Source organism: Macrobrachium nipponense, chromosome 17, assembly GCF_015104395.2.
Source record: "Macrobrachium nipponense isolate FS-2020 chromosome 17, ASM1510439v2, whole genome shotgun sequence".
Taxonomy (NCBI): Eukaryota; Metazoa; Arthropoda; class Malacostraca; order Decapoda; family Palaemonidae; genus Macrobrachium; species Macrobrachium nipponense.
In genome coordinates this window covers 29,487,163-29,505,177 of record NC_087210.1, presented here as the reverse complement: position 1 = coordinate 29,505,177, position 18,015 = coordinate 29,487,163, and the positions used below count along the sequence as shown (strand labels likewise).

Below are 18,015 nucleotides of genomic sequence, written 5' to 3'. Positions count from 1 at the left end.
GGGCAGTAACTTTCTCTTATCGCCATTCGCAAATGAATAGAGCTTGAGAGCCTTGGAGCTTTGCAGGAAATCAAAGGCGGGAGCATTTTTCGATGAGGAATTGGAGAGGATGCCGGGAGGTTTTGCAACACGAAAATGATGACTATGATGATGGTGAAAGAAAGAGATGATGGTAATGGTGAAGGAAAGAGATGATGATAATGAAAATGATGGTGATAAAATGTTCAATCAGTGTTAATATCAAGTAATATTAGCGTTACTAGTAGAGGAGAATGAAGATTGATATATTTTTGCAAAGTGAGAAAAAGGAAAAACGAACACATTTCGAAAAGACGAATTAATGACTGGATATTGACAATAGTTGGAAGAAATACAGATATATAACATAAGCTGACATTGATATGTCTCCCAATATCTCGTAATGATCCTGTCTCTTATTTGAGATTTGCTTTTCCTGCTGAAATTACATACAAAACCAACTGCTTCAATTCCACTTTAGTCATGAAAAGGGGGTTTCAGTTACCAGGGCATGTTTACGAGGTGTAGAATTGGCAATAATAAGCAACTTGAGCATTGACACAATATTACACTAATCAATCAAAATGAGCAATCATACATATTTATCATTCCAAAAAGGCTGCCAAATTGCAAAAGATATAGGCAATATACGCAATCCAAACTAATTTGTATATATATAAAAATAACTATAGCTTTGCTAAATGTAATATTTATGGGAGATGATTGATTGTTTGTTTGTATGGTTCTTTTACGCTGCACGGAACCAGTGGTTATTCAGCAACGGGACCAACGGCTTTACGTGATTTTCGAACCACGTCGAGAGTGAACTTCTATCACCAGAAATACACATCTCTCACTCCTCAATGGAATGGCCGAGAATCAAACCCGCGACCACCGAGGTGGGACGCTAATACCATACCAACCACGCCGCTGAGGGGCTGGAGATGATTGAGTATGAGGAGAAAAGAGGCATGAGCATATAAGGACCAAGGAAAATCTCCTGATATATGTGTGTATGTCAGTGTGTGCGTGCGCGTGTATGAACAATAAAGGTACAGCCTATCACAGAAACGGAAATAAATTTGTCAGTTTCTTCTTTTCAACATTTTTTTTTTTTAAGCTTTCTCTCCGCCGGGCAAATCTTCCATCTTCATTTTCAGCGAATGTACGCTGCGAGGAGACACAGCCTACTCCATAATGTTGCAGCATTTCCAACGTAACGTCATTCTGATTTAAGGGTGGAAACGGCGATGCTAGCACCAAGGGCTAAGAGCTGTTACGACTCGATCAAACATACGATTCTAACATTCAATTTACACAAGTTGATTTGCATTTGCACTTTTCTCACTAAAGTTCAGTTTACGCCCACTATTCTCGTGCCAGAAAATTCTCTCTCTCTCTCTCTCTCAACGATGAAGTAACTGAATATATTTGAGATTCGAACAAAATGAAACTCCTCTCTTTAGCATTTTAGAACCGGTGCATAATCTGTAGAGAACACTGTACTGAGTATGCTGTAAAAAAAGGGATATATCTAAAATAACGACTGAATTTTCATGCACGAAGACATTTCGTAAAAGATCTTTGTATTAAAAGCACAGTCGCGGTTCTTGGATTTCGGTCACGTTCCTTATAAAAGTTTTTCCTTCCTTAACCGCGAAAGCCATATGTGCAGAAAATATCACAAATACATATTGCTCTTGGGCACTTCATTCATATCAAGGAAGATGTGAAAAAATTCGTGACATCTCTAGATTACAGAAAACAAAGTATATTTCATCTCTGGCGCGTATTCTCAATGCCAAACACAAGAACCGTTTCTCTCCCGTATTCAATAATGAATCAACAGATGATAAGCAACTAATTTCACAAAGATAAAATTTTCGTTCCCTGTCGTGTCTTGGTCCTAACGTACAGACATGACTGTAAGGACACGAGGAGTGCTACTGCGACTCAAGAACAGAAAGCAATCGCCAGGATCGAGCGGTTAAAAGTATCTGTAAAGTAAAACGCTAACTGAAATATACGCCTTTACCCTCACTAAACCTGAACTTCCATAATAAATGTAAAATGAACAAAAACCAAGAAAGCCTGAGTGGAAAAAAACGATTGGCAAAACTGATTGATTCATGACAAAACTTTAACAATAATTTTTCTACCATGACCACAACTACTATACTATAACAATACTAACATCATTGGCATCATCCAAAATATAAGTAAAACTAATAATACCCAACATGTCTGAAAACTTCAAACAGATTAAGAAATTCTGAAAAAACATTTTTTTTGGAGGAAGAAGGAAAAGATTTTTTTGATGAAAAAGCAATATGGACAGAAGCCCACAAAGACCAATACTGTTCCCCTCATCAATATTGGTGCCGTTCCTTTATTGATTTCCTTCTTTTTCTATTTTATGTGAAAGAAAAACACTGAACCAATTAGAAAAGAAGACAAAATAATGAGACAAAGGGCGGAGAGGATCAAGCAACAGTACGAATAGCAGTAACATTACCCAAAATATTCAGGCAAATAAATTTGAGGGAAGCAATAAAACAACAACAACAACAACAACATTGTATAATCAAACATCGTTACTAATACTTTTTCAGTAGCTTTTAGCAACTTTGACAAAAGCATCTCGATAAAAAAACCACTTGAACTAAATATTTATATATATAATCAAAACTGATATCTACTAAAACCGGAAACAATCGAGAAAAGTTTGGAAGTATATTGAAATTTTTTAAATGGCATACGTTGTTTCCCTGAAATTTAAAACTACTTTTTCCTATCAATTTAAGTCATTTTCAGTCACAACCTCCTTTTCTGCGAAGATGAACACCGTCGTATTGACAAATAAATTAATCAGTCTCTGAAACTCCCTCCACTTTCCTGCGTTATGCGGCAATCCAACTTCCGGTAGGTAATGTAATGAAGTCTGTCAAACGGAATGCAAACCGTCAGCCAGAGAGAAGAATACAGTTCCAACCGATGTTTCGTCCAGTGGTCAAATATCGTAGATGCGTATCTATCCCATCATCAATAAATACACGCAGTTGCTCAAGAACTATAGTAGATTCACATCAACCGTGCATTTGACGTCTAGGCCAGTCCCTTACTACGCTCCTGATTGGTTGTTGATAAGCCAATCACAGGTCTGGAAACTCTCAGTCTCCCTCAAGAGTTCACATAAGCAAGATGTAAGCTCCACCTCTCTTAAGGGATACTTTTGAAAGACGTATCCCTCAGGAGAGGTGAACTTTCTAGAGAGACTGAGAGCTTATATCCCTGTGATTGGTTTATCAACAGCCAATCGGGAGCGTCGTAAGGGACTGACCTAGACGTCACATGCACGGTTGACGTGAATCTACTATAGCATTTATCATCCTTAACAAAATCGATCTTTAACAATATATAGAGAATAAATTACTCAGCTCAACAATTTTCACTTGTCTTTATATTCTCATTTAACACGTATACTCTACACTACTAATAGTGTCTTTACATTCTCATTCAACATGAAAACTCTACACTACTAATAGTGTCTTTATATTCTCATTCAACATGAAAACTCTACACTACTAATAGTGTCTTTATATTCTCATTCAACATGAAAACTCTTCATTACTAATGGGAAGAAAGTCGGCTCAACAATCCACTGAACTTTATTTCAATGAATTATTCTTTTTCAATCTTCTGAGTGGTCTGTAATTCACTCACGCTCTTATTATACCAACATTTTTCAACCTTTACATCCAAGTAACTATTGTAATAAACTATATAGTTTCTTATATTATTATTCATATTAAAGTTACTTGTTCTATTTTCCTATCATATTTGTACCTTCGCTGCCATACTCTAGCAGAACGTCTTATTCCAATTCCCCCCTCCTGGAAAATCATCTAAAACGCGCTCACCAAACATAGCACCTTATTTCCACTTACTCTATGTACCAGACTGTCACTGAAATATAACACCAGCTGTCACATGAATTCAGCCACCTTGTCTACATACTTGTGCCCAATATTTTTTATTTTAAAGATTATAATCACTCAATAAATCATCCTCTACACCATTACACATCCGACAGAGCTATACTTACCCAACTCACTGCAAACGAGCGATACACACACACACACACACACACTGCTCTTACTGTCCAGTTATAGAAAGCCACATGTTAAATTGTATGTAAATATTTGGCTAAACAATTTCCTTTTGAATTTGGTGAAAGAAGGAATGATATCCTACAGAACATTACTAAACATTCGCGAAAATTCGATGACATTGAAACTGCTTTCTTTTCAGTAACAGTTTTCGTGAAAATTGTCCCCATAACGCTGTGTGTACAACTGCAAAAAAATCGAACGAAATTTCTTGTATTTATTAGGCTGCCTCAAATCTGCCCGCAAACAATGTAAAGTCAATAGCACTTCAGGTACATTCTTCTGTTTTGCTTTTTGTTATAGTATACACAGACTTCCCTCGATTAAAGGCATACTTGGCAGATCTTACTGTTTTACTATTTCGTTGCATATGGTATCGCGTTATCTAATTTTGTGTCTCAGTGACTCCGCTCAGTTGTTCTTTATTTGGGCTTTCTATTACGACTGCATTTGCTATTCCTGCAAACTGCACTGGCTTTTCCTAAATGAATAATTTTATATCACGAAAGGCGAGAGCACTACTTTACTTCCCCTAGTATCCGTTAATGAGCGATATAAAGTAACATAAATATTGTATTCCATATTTTGTTTGTTTGTGTGGTGTTTTTACGTTGGAACCAGTGATTATTCAGCAACGGGATCAACGGCTTTACGTGACTTTCGAACCACATCGAAAGTGAACTTCTATTACCAGAAATACACATCTCTCACACCTCAATGGAATGCCCGAGAATCGAAATCGCGACCACCGCGTTGGCAGGCCAAGACCATACCGACCACGCCAATGAGGCGCTTGTATTCCATTTAAATTAAAAAAAATTAAAGCATAGGTATCAATTCTAGACCAAAATAAACCATGCTTATCTATTCGTAATTTATCCAACATATCTATCAATTTTATTTTCCGTTAGAAATCATTACAATAGAGTAGACTGGGTTCCAGTGATTATGTGAAAGGCGAAGAAGAAGAAGAAGAAGAAGAAGAAGGAAAATAAAAAAAAACCTGACGCACGTAATCTAAAGTCGCCTCCTACCGTGGCGCGTGCTATGGCATAAAATTAACAGCTTCCACTTGCATTTCATTAATTGGCTATCACGCCTCCGACTATATTGACATCGTAACTTCGAATTATTCTATTTCTTTATTTGGATTACGTATCTGTATGGATGCAGGTCGGAGCAGTCTCCAAAGGGTCTACTTTAATCAACGGACATCCAGTGCAATCATTTCCATGACAACTACTGCTCTTGTTTTACGCTCTTTAAAATATTGATTGATGACTTCTGGGTTAATTAATCGGTGGTATTCAACGAGGTGTTTATGGATCAAATTGGAATCCATTTTCTTTATATGTTCAACAACTAAGCAAATTCACAGAGATTAGCATTCTATATCCAGGGAACAGATTATAAACAAATTACCATTTGAACTACAATACTTCAAAATTATTAGCGTTAATTAACAAAGGCACTTGAAAGGAAAACGAATCCAATATTGAATTTGTACAGGGTATTTTCAATCCTTCTCACTGCTGTGATGGGGAAAGCTATGAAAATATGATCATTAATAAGCTTCTTATATTCTGAATATTAGTAGGGACGCAGCTAAATCGCCCCAAATTCCTTTGTTTATATTATACTCCCGTATTTAAGATATACTCCAACTATTATTTAACAATTGAATTCTGAATATGCTTAGTTTCTAGATCAGATACCTGACGGAAATATCAATCTTTCTCATCTGCGTTCTCAAAATCGAACTGTCATAAGAAGATTTTAAGGTAATGAACAAACAGTAACTGGATTTCACTAAAGTGGATCCAGTGTACTGCACGGCACGGCCTGAATACACTGTGTGTACATACATACATATATATTATAATGATATATATTATATATAATATTTATTTATATTTATATAGATATATACTCAGATTGCCTAACCCATACCCAATATAACTATAAATGAGTCTTCAGTCCGCAATTTTCCAAAAGAAAAGAGCAGTTGAATTCGAAGGGATATCATCTTTGATGCATTTCTCATCTTTTACTCAACCATTATCAAGAGTAGTCACAAGAAAGCGAATCCACAGGCTTACATATTTATAACACTACATGAGGAATTTTACGCCTCATTACTTTCGTCTTTTGCTAAAACAATTCCTCCCATAAGTTTCATTCTAGCCGTTACATTAAAAGTAGAAGAGTAACGGAAAAGAGATTACACACACTAATCGTTCTTTTCAACTGCGGTTGTGAATGATCGAAATCCTTTCGACTATTTATGCTCATTAATGAATAGTCAATGCATCTGCGCATTTTTAACATGCACGGTAATCATTTTTTCGAAAACAAAATTGTTAAAAGTAATGATAGTAATAACAATAGAACTAACAGTAAATTCTCCTACACTACCTGAAGAGATAAGAATCAACAGAGGAGGAACTGTTTGTTGAAATTCGTTTCGTTACATTTGTACTCCAATTGACATCCTTTACCGAAATGGAATTTTTTGACACTTTCGTTCAACTTGAACTGTCCAGCTATATAGTTAGTTTTTCCAGTAATAAACAATTTATGAAGCTAGTTACTTTGGTATATAATTTGGATATACTTTTCAACAATCATTTCAATATCAAATTGAGGAGATGGCTTATGGGCAACGTACAATTTTAAACGAATACAGCCTTTATGCAATGGAGGCATATTATCACTGAACTTATAACATTTTTAAAATTACCAACGTTTGCTGGCTATCACAGATTAACTTACTTAGTTCAAGTGAATAAGTATGCAAAAGCATTTATAAGACAAATTAAAAAAAAAATATGAACCATAAAAAGAAAGCCTGAAGTTCTGCTCAACAACAGTAGAAAATATTTCAAGTGCTACTGAACAAGAAAAACTTGCATTTACCATCTTTCATTATCAAAGCAGGGCTTCCAAACCAACCGGAATGCCTTAGACCATTTTCGACGTTCTATCAGATATCCCATTCATATTTTCAGTGATCTATAAATTATATACCACATTTTTTCTATTATCAACAAATCATTGCTTTAGTTTTTCACCTGATTTACTCATTCAAACTGTATCTTCTTCCAAAAACCTATGTTTTAACTGATCTAACCGTTTTCTTTTCATTTTCAGGATGGGTTCGTGCTGGTGGGCTCAGTGGCTGGGCAGAGATATTGGTCATCTATGTTAAACCTTCAGTCCACGATAACATCTGGGGTCTTCACTCCCAACGACCAACAGGTAAGGCAACATTTACGACTAAAACAGCATATTTTGAGAATACTTCCCATTATACTTGATGACAAAAAATATAGACAAAAGACAATTCTGATAATAATTATAGAGGAATCCTTTATAAACAATAATTTCCTTAGAAGTTTTCTTGTGGGCGTTTTAACGCCAATATAAGTCTAAGGTTTATGTAGTTCGAAATTACACTTCTGTTAGAAAGCAATTCAAAAAAAATTAAACAGTTTTGTTTTATATCCATGAAGAACTAGTAATAAAATCATTCGATGGAAAAGACCAGATGGCAACGAAAGTATCCTTATCCATCATAACAGGTCATACCCACAACATATAAACGAGATGTATTAAACTATAATCAGACTCGAGCTGCACTGAGCAATCATCACCTGCAACTGAAAATGTATCGTATAAAAGCTACTACATAGTGTTAATAAATATAAGCAGTCCTCACGGTAGCGATTTGCAATACGTTTGGCTGTAGGAAAAACTGATCCACAGTAACCAAAAACCACCCAGTGATTGTAGTGGAAAATGTTCACTAATAAGATTTAAGTCATAACTCAAAAGCTGCACTCTAAAATTTGTATCCATTACGAGTTGGTCTAGACCAAATAATAATGCAAGTTATGGTACATCCCATCAATCATCAGTCGTACGGGACAAGTTACAGGAAACACTGACCGGATCCTTTTAACAGACACATTGTGTAATCGATATTAACCAATTTATAGCAGCAACTAACATGATGGTAAACATCTCCTTTGCAAACCATGGCCATATAAAATGTTACCCCGCTAACTGATAACTCCACCGACGCGAATTCAGTAAAATTTTTAATGGGTACAGTATCAGGATTTCTGTGTTACTACAGTAGATATTCCTCAAGAAAAGCCTTGGGATAAAATGATACTGACCAAAGCATTATCCTGTTAAACCAATGCGCATCATTATTTCCCCAGAAAACTTTTCTTTTCCTAGTACAAGGTATGAACAGCTACCAATTACAGCTAGGTGATTTTTTCCGCATGCCTGGTCTGGATGTGAGTCAACATGCCACAAGACTTTGCAATTATACATTTATGAACGTGGATAAGTTTGCATGTCAGGTTATGCAAGATCAATCTTTCGAAGGGGTGGATAAAATTCCCCAAGGCCAAAAAGTAACGTTATGACAAACCAGACAAACGCTGAACACTTGGAAACTCTTCTCTTGAATTCACACAAATGCAAAATGAATACTGCTTACTTCTCCAATTAAATTCATTGGGGAAAGCGTCCACTCGCTGGGCTATTTTCGTAGTTAAAACATGCCCTTAAGCACAAAAATAAAGGAGAGAATGGCGTTATTTTTAGGAACAGTTATTTCCTCTTCTGACAGGTAATGGATTAAAAGATTCAAATATGTGTGTGCGTGTATATATATATAATATATATATATATATATATATATATATATATATATATATATATATATATATATATATATATAAAGCAAAATCCACGAATGTGAAACAATGGAGTACCGCTGTAAGGAATTTCGATTCGTCTTCTACTAAGCGTTTAGTGTGCTTAGTAAAGGAGAGAGAGTCGAAAAGCCTTTCAGCGGTACTCTATTGTTTCACTTTCCTTCGTGGATTGTCTTCATTTATATATTCATCACCTTCCACATGTTCGTGTTATACACACACATATATATACATATAGGTATATAGATACACATTATATATATAAACAGATACAGGTAAATAAACTTCAAGAATCTTCCAGATTAGGTGATCGCAGAACTGGGATTCTCTCTCTCTATCGTCCTTAAAAGTCTTTAGCAGAACCATGTAGTCGACGGCGACGGAATTCCAAGATCCTTGTGAAATATCCATCGTGTTTGTTCTTTTGATTTAAGGTTGACTATCTGACCTTTAAACCGACAGCTACTCGTGAAAACAACGCGTGACAGATTTCAGTCTGAACTACGATTCAAATTCATTATATGGCTAAAGATAACCGAATTTAGGTGCCTGTATCAGACTGGACGATGTGTTGAGTTGTTCTCCGAAGAGGAGATTTACTTGTGGAACTTATGTAAGAATTATCACGATCAAGACTTCCTGTGTCTAACAATATATTTTCACATAAACATTCCACAAACTGAAACGTTGTCGTAATATATCTTCTATCCCGCCGTTATCCCTACATGAAGGGGTCGGTTGCCTGATGCGCCTTCTCCTCCACTGCCTTCTATCAAACGCATCATCAGGCATGATTTGTTGTTTGGCAAAGGGGTTTTTTACGACTGCATGTCCTTGCTATCATCAATAACAGTTACTAGCAGTGGGCCTAGACTTTTACTGAAAGGTATGACTGCAAGGCAGCAGTTGCCACAGTTACTGGCAGTGGGCCTAGACTTTTACTGAAAAGTATGACGGCAAGACAGCAGTTGCCAAAGTTATTGGCAGTGGGCCTGGACTTTTACTGAAAAGTACAACTGCAAGGCAGCAGTTGCCACAGTTACTGGCAGTGGGCTTAGCCTTTGACTAAATTGTAAGACAGCAAGGCAGCAGTTTCCACAGTTATTGGCGGTAGGCCTAACCTTTTACCAAAAAGTAAGACTGCAAGGCAGTAGTTTCCAGTTATTGGCGGTGGACCTAGCCTTCGACTAAAAAGTAAGACAGCAAGGCAGCAGTTTCCACAGTTATTGGAGGTAGGCCTAGCCTTTTACTAAAAAGTAAGACTGCAAGGCAGGAGTTTCCAGTTATTGGCGGTGGGCCTAGCCTTTGACTAAAAAGTAAGACAGCAAGGCAGCAGCTTCCACAGTTATTGGCGGTAGACCTAGCCTTTTTCTAAAAAAAAGACCGCAAGGAAGGAGTTTCCACAGTTATTGGCGGTGGGCCTACTTTCACTAAAAAGTAAGACTGCATGGCAGCAGTTTCAACAGTAAGACTGCAAGGCAGCAGCTGTCCTTTTAGTTGCCTTTTACGATACGCAGGACCCACGGTGGTAGTATTCTTACACCCCTACCAGAGGATGTCATATATAATATATATATATATATATATATATATATATATTATATATATATATATATATATATATATATACCCATACCAGAGGATGTATATATATATATATATATATATATATATATATATATATATATATATATATATATATAGTATATGATTTTTTATCGCATCAACATGATTCATAAACTTATATCCAATTCACTCTACCTCGAAATTAATATATTTTCATATATGTTAAACGAAAGGGAATTTTTTAGTCGATAATAATTTTTCATCGAGTTCAGTAAAGACGTCACATAAGTTCTGATTTCTCCTCTGTGCGCTGGTTTGAACCCACGAGAGGACAAAATTATTATCAACTAAAAATTTCCATTCGGTTAAGATATAAAGATTATGTAAATATATTAATTCCGAGGTAGAGCGAATTGGACATGGAAGGGCATTTGTAACTTAATGCATAATATATATATATATATATATATATTATATATATATATATATATATATATATAAAAAGAAGCACTTGGAAAATTGTGATAATAAATCCCACAAGTCCCAAAGGCACGATTTGGACGAGACGTATTGGTGATATCTTATCTTTCGGTAATCCTAGTTTGGTCGATTTGAATGAGCTTCCCCCAAATGAAACCACTTAATATCGAGCATTAAATTGACAATGCAGATGCAAACGAACAATAATTTTCATTTTATAGACGTACTAACCATGAGAGACCTCCAGACTATACGAGTATATTTACTCTATTTAGTGCTTTATCCAGCATTAGCTTCTTAGTTACCGGACGCCTCCGGATTTGATCTCAAGAATGTTTAGTCAAAGAAGTTAAACCAATTGGTAGGCACAACCAAAATTTCTCTCGAAGCACCAAAGATAACTCTGAAGAGGCAGATAGCCATGAAATATATTATATCTCCTACCTGAATAGTATTCGAATTAAAGCTAAACCCTTGGACGTGTCAAATCTTTGTTTTATGCTATCTTAAGACTATTAATAATACGCAGTCAACGTTCAACAAGAATCAAATCATAAAGACTCTGGTATAAACACAATTCCTTCCCTCGACTTTATATACGTCACACGAAAATCTTTCTCAGAGTAGTTTTCAATACTAAATTTTGATCTTTATTCATATACCTACATGTCAAATGATCGTTTCGACAGGATTTTTGCGCGCATTTTTGCCATGTGCGGCTGTCGGTTCAAAAGTCAAATGATAGCACAATGAATATTTCTCAAGGATATTGGAATTCCGTGGCCATCGTCCTCACATTTCTACAAAAGGCTTTGAAGAAGATCGAAAGAGATAATCCTGGGACAGCGGGCACCTAATCTCAACCCTGTTTTCTAGGCGATTCACCACTTCCATCGATTTGCATCTGTATAAATGTGCTCCTTTGGATCATTTAATCCATTATATCTATCCGATGAGAAAAACACCTGATTCCAAAGTATAACACTATTCTTTGTGTCATTCCTTTATTTTTACTGTTTACCTTTAAACTCTCTCTCTCTCTCTGTATGTACATATTATATATATATATATATATATATATATATATATATATATATATATATATATATATATATATATTAATCTATGAGGTCATTCAGCGCTGAAATAGAAATTGACAGTAAAAATTTGAAAGGTGTAACAGGAGGAAACCCTCGCAGTTGCACTAAGAATCAAGTGTTAGGAGATGGTGGAGAGCAAGGTGGAGAAAGAGAATCTGAAAGGAGGTACCGTAAGAGGAACGAAAGTGGTTGCAGCTAGGGGCCGAAGGCACGCAGCAAAGAACCTTAAGTAATGCCTACAGTTCACCGAATGAGGTCCGCTGACGGCAAAACTCCCCTACGGGAGTAAGCTCCATTGTATTTACAGATGTTTCTTCACTTGCTTTGTCTTCCAATTACCCTCAAAACCATACCCTTCCTAACATTTTCTTCGTTTTCTCATCTTACGAATACTTTTAATCTCTTTTATAAGCTAAACATTTCATTCAAGGTCTTTTTTTCTCTTTCTATGCCTTCTTATCATTCCTTTTCTTTCCATTTAATCAATTATTATTATTCCACAAAAATATAAGTCCTTTCTATCATAGAATCTAACTACTCTCAGCAAATTACCCCTTATAGCATACACCCTAATCACCTTTCATATAGTTTTTCTATGCGTTCTGATAAGTTTCCTATTTTCTATGCGTTCTAACATAAGTGCCCTCTTAGCTCATAACAAGCCCAATTTTAGTAAATGCCTCTTATCAACTGTTTCATATACTTTGACCTAACTTTCTTACGTTCTCATTCAAAGTCCAAACAAAGCATTACTTCTCCTATCCTTTCCTTTGGAACCTTCCCTCATTCTCCAAACATTCCACTCTCTCCTTGCTGACTCCTCCAAGCAAACTGATACCATCAATAGAAACATCCGCGATCACATCCAATCCTGCAACCTTTCCATTAATTACCCTCTAACTGTCTACTTTACATGATCAAAGAAATTTCCACGACAATTCTCATATTTAATCTCATTCACACCACACCTACAATATTCAGTAACTCTTTATAGCATTATTCTAATGACACTGGCCTATCCTCAATTTGCTTTAAGGATCCTAACGCTCATTAACAATTCGCTCACTAATTTTCTTCTTAAGAACAATTTCTACCTTAATTCATCATCTTTATGACGTCCAACTTCTTTTAGACAGTTTTATCTACCATGCGTCCTTCAATAAACCACTCAATTCATAATTCAACCACTTACTATCATTTACTCTTATGATTTTACCCGGCGAAAGCTCCTCGGAGGCATACCTGATCATTATCAGATTGAATTAAAAATTAAAATACAAGAGTTACAGTTGGAGAAGATAGTTCAAGGTGAGCCAATACATATTACATACATATGAACAGTATAATATATATATATATATATATATATATATATATATTATATATATATATATATATATTATATGTATATTGCATAAAAACAAAATTTATATACCCATTGCACATAATGTCATCAACATCCTTCCATAACTAGTTAGAAAAGCCATAATTCAACAGATAACAAAAACAATTTACTTAATTTCTAGAACTTGCAAATATTACCGACTACACTATCTCAGCGTTAGGAAATGCAATTGATAATTAATGACGTGCGTATTCTTGTTTATACATGTTTTCACATGCTTAAAACGTTGTATTTTCTAAATCTGTATTATATTACAAAATGAATATCTTTTATTAACCTCTCTCTCTCTCTCTCTCTCTCACTATTTTTAGGTCTACTTCGGCACGACGTCGGGCCTTGTGATTGTGATGGACGTCCACGGAGCAATGGTGTCTCAGGTTCCTTTACTAGACGACACCGCCATTACTCACTTGGCCTGGTCCTGTCCCAAATTTAAAATGGAAGAGAATGAGGACAATAACTCTAAAAACGGTCAGTTTTCTCAGTTTATATTATTCCTTTCTTATTTTTGTAGAGGTAGTTGTATATATGGAATTCTTGTCTGTTGTTAGTTCAAGTCTTTTAAAATATACAAATTACGATTCTATTAAGAGCTAGGAATTTAAAAGCTTTATACTATACACGTGTATGTGTATATATCTATATATATATATATATATATATATATATATATATATATATATACATATATACATATACATATATATATATATATATATATTATATATATATATATATATATATATATACACAATTGGACGATTCTAAGTACCAGACTGAACATGATACACATATATTACATCGGAGCTACGTACGGTCTAGAGTTAGCGTGGTAGGAGAAGTTATGATAGTGAGTATACTAATTGTGGAAGTGGCTGCTTATGAAATTGAGAGAGAGAGAGAGAGAGAGAGAGAGAGAGAGAGAGAGAGAGAGAGAGAGAGAGTTAATGTAGTGTCACGTGGGATGCAGCGATATGATGGTTCAAGTACAGTTCAATGGCTAATCAAGATGTCAAAGGTTTATATGGACGCGATAGAGTTTCAAAGCTATAGATAAAAGAAATAGCTGTTCCTCTGTAAAAGACAGAAGACGATAAAAATACAGAGACCTATCTTTACCTAGTACCCCAGAGAGATACACAATAGGATTTATATAGTAAAGCAGATGACAGAACTGATACAAGAACTACAGTTTAAGACGATCAAATTGTAGGAGAATTTTGAAAATAAAGGGGGAACGGTCTCATGTTATATATAAGACCTAGCAATGCAAGGAAGAGAGCCTTGAAGGTGTATAGTGTCGAAGGAAATTTGCTGAGGGTGAATAAAAGTGAAGAGTGATTTAGAATATGCAATCGTGCGAGTGACTTTACCTCAGAACCGGCCTGAGGCATTATAGTGGTCCAGGTCTAAATGGCTGATTAATATGCCTATAGACGGGGAGATGCGAGACGTTAGAGTTACAGACAAAAAAAATTAATTAATTAATTAATAAATAAATAAATAAAAAAAAGTGGGGGGTTCGCTCAGAGAAACATGAGGAATACAAGCAAAGTAGCTGGGTTTGTCCAAAAGAACTTGGAGAGTTGGACTGTATTTGGAAGCGATTATTGAGTGTCCTCTCCCCTCTGGAAATCAAATGTGGGTGTTGAATAAAAATAAAAGAAAGAAGCTCGAAGCTGCTAAGAGGAATAGTTTTTATAGTACTTGTGTAAGAGATGGGCGTAAGAATGAGTTTAATGAAAACCAAAGATACTATAGAGTACACAAAGATATGAGCCGTACCACGGTCCCAGTAGAGACAACTGGCGGCTGTAATCAACATTACAAAGCATGACGTCATAAATTCCAACCCATGGGAACGATTTTCCACAAGATTAACGAATAGCGTCATTTGTTTACATAATGTGTTCGGAAGGTATGTTTTCGCTGCGGCTCATGTTGCCAAACTTATATTTTTGTGGATCACATTTTGAATTTACTAAAACATATCTATTAAAATTTAATGTTATAGTTGCAATTTATCAGAAATAAGACTGTATTGTGTTTGTAGTGTTACCCAGCATTCATGATGTAAGAAAATCCTGGATGCAAGGTATCAATCGGGCCCAGAATGCACAGTGTAAAACGGAAAATTCTGAATGCATGGTATAAAGAGATAATCTTGAACTCATGGTATAAAGAGAAAATCTTGAATGCATGACGTAGATCCTGACGTTTCATGTGACGTCATTGCATCATCCTTGATGACGGCATTAGATTACAACCGCTTGGTGGCTTTTCGTGGTACGCACTCTCTTATGGGAAAAATTCGAGTTGAGAATCTTTGTGTACTCTATAGCATCTTTGGTGAAAACATAAATATGTGTAGAGATTATATAAAAGTTAGCATAGGGAAAAGATGGATAGATAGTGTAGAAGAGATGTTGAAATGGAAGGGCCTTACCACCCAGTAGATTAGCGCGTGGGTGCAAGCTATGGGTGGGTGACCGGTTTATTCTATGATTTCCCGCAATTCTGAGGAACCCTATGTTCAGGTGTATGAGGTGGCTAATGATAACGAAACTTAAGTGTTCCTGTCACGATTCGTCATTTAAAAGTATAATAATAGTTATAATACTGTCTTTTCTTCTTGTCCCCACCATCATTTAGGAGAAACGGTTTATACAGATATGTATATACACAATATATATAGTTTGTGTGAATATAATCACTTTGACATGTAATTTATAAATCTAACAACGATAGGAGAGAATGAAAAAGGGTTTCAAATCCTTGACGGTTTCGGCTTTTTGCTGAGCGATTTTCAGAGGCTTGATTCAGTTGTAGAAATTTCCAATGTATATGCTAGCGACCATAGAGACGTCTGGAAACCAAATATGAAGACCCCACAGGTGAGCATTGGTGGAGACTTTACGTTCATTAGCGACAGGTCACGTTTACAAATCCTATAATCCACCCCCTTAATCCTGTTAGGTGTGAATATTTGGTTTCCAACCGTCTGTATGTTCATGTATACTGCCCCGCTAGCATGAATAAAATGTGAATTTCTACTACAACGTATGTATCGAATCCCCCCCAAAAAAGATAAATAAATAAAAATAAAAAAGTCAGGGAAAAAGTCACTTTAATCTTTCCTAGACAAGGACCCTATAAGAGTTTTAACCCGGTATGGATCCATGTATCCATCTGTGCGGCGTATTTAGTACAATCCCGCTTTGGATTACCGTAAAAACATAGATAAAAGAATGTAAATATTATAAAGTTAATGACACCCAAGAAATATTGTGGATTTTTCCTGGTGACTTTCTTATCAGCCACTATAAATTAAAGTGAACTTTTTTTCTAACCAAACTTGTGACTTTCTTTTTTTCCCTGTGAATTTATTTCCGGCCACCTATGTATCAGTTCTCAGAAAATGGCTTAGCAATACAACTGAAACCGCTCAAGATTAACAAACCTTTTTCATCTTTCAGTACAAGGACATACAAGCTCACATTAAGGGTATCAAGACCTATTGTTTCCAACATAAAAGAAGAGCATATAAGGATAGCAATATTGATGCCATTGAATGGTAATTTTGGTGTAGTTTTGTGAACAGGGGACGAGTTCAGTACCTCATATTGTACGTACTGAGCAAGTAAAATAATAGGCCACTACCTACCATTCCATGGAATACAACCAACAAGAACTAAAATAAACTTTTATTTATTTAACAAGAAAGAAGACCTACTAAATGCGACATACCATACCATTGACTATCATAAGACGCTCTGGCAATATATGGTCAATTTTACTGTTCCCAAGACCACCAATTCACAAATAAACAATAAAAATTAACACAAATATTAATATCAACTGGAAATCTTTATCTATGAATAACACGATAAAATTCTTCGTTTCGAAAAACAAGCATGTATGTGAATAGGCACATGAACTCTGCAGATTAGAAGACGGCTGAACACACATAAATCCGGCTTTGTCTCCAAAACATTTCAGAAAAATGTTAAGAAGATAACATAGGATTGGGAGGATTACTATTAGTCACCCCACCTCACCTTTGGCACTCCAGGGATTTCTTTATTTACTTCCCTTTCATCTGAACTGGCTCATAATCCACCCTTCAGTCAAGCGCCCTTATTCTGTCGCCATCGATTTGTCACCGTGAGAAATAGGCTTAAATGTGTACCTCACATTTCTCCCATTTATCATCCGCACTGGATTTGTGGATCCGTATTCACACGTATTCCACTTCAATCTACTTTTATTTGGTATGCCCAAGTGCATTACACTACGCAACACACATAATTCCATGCATACATACATACAAGCATGTGTATACATGCACACACACATATATTGAGAGAGAGAGAGAGAGAGAGAGAGAGAGAGAGAGAGAGAGAGAGAGAGAGAGAGAGTCATGTATGCTTACTGACTTCGAGGCTTTGATGAGGTCTAAGAAAAATATATGGTATAGGTTTATCGCTGCTATGATGTCTATTTTCAAATTGAAACTCTGCTTTTATATATATATATATATATAT

At 35.7% G+C, this 18,015-nt stretch overlaps 1 protein-coding gene across 2 annotated transcripts in view; it reads left to right on the top strand.

The window, feature by feature from the left end:
- The window catches only part of LOC135196155 (tubby-related protein 4-like), a 453,453-nt gene that overhangs the window by 368,107 nt on the left and 67,331 nt on the right, over positions 1–18,015 (top strand). For both annotated transcript variants that reach the window (XM_064222719.1, XM_064222718.1), the window contains exons 4-5: positions 7,338–7,445; positions 13,783–13,942. In XM_064222719.1, the coding sequence (XP_064078789.1) occupies positions 7,338–7,445; positions 13,783–13,942 (268 nt within the window). The remainder of the gene's footprint in view (positions 1–7,337; positions 7,446–13,782; positions 13,943–18,015) is intronic.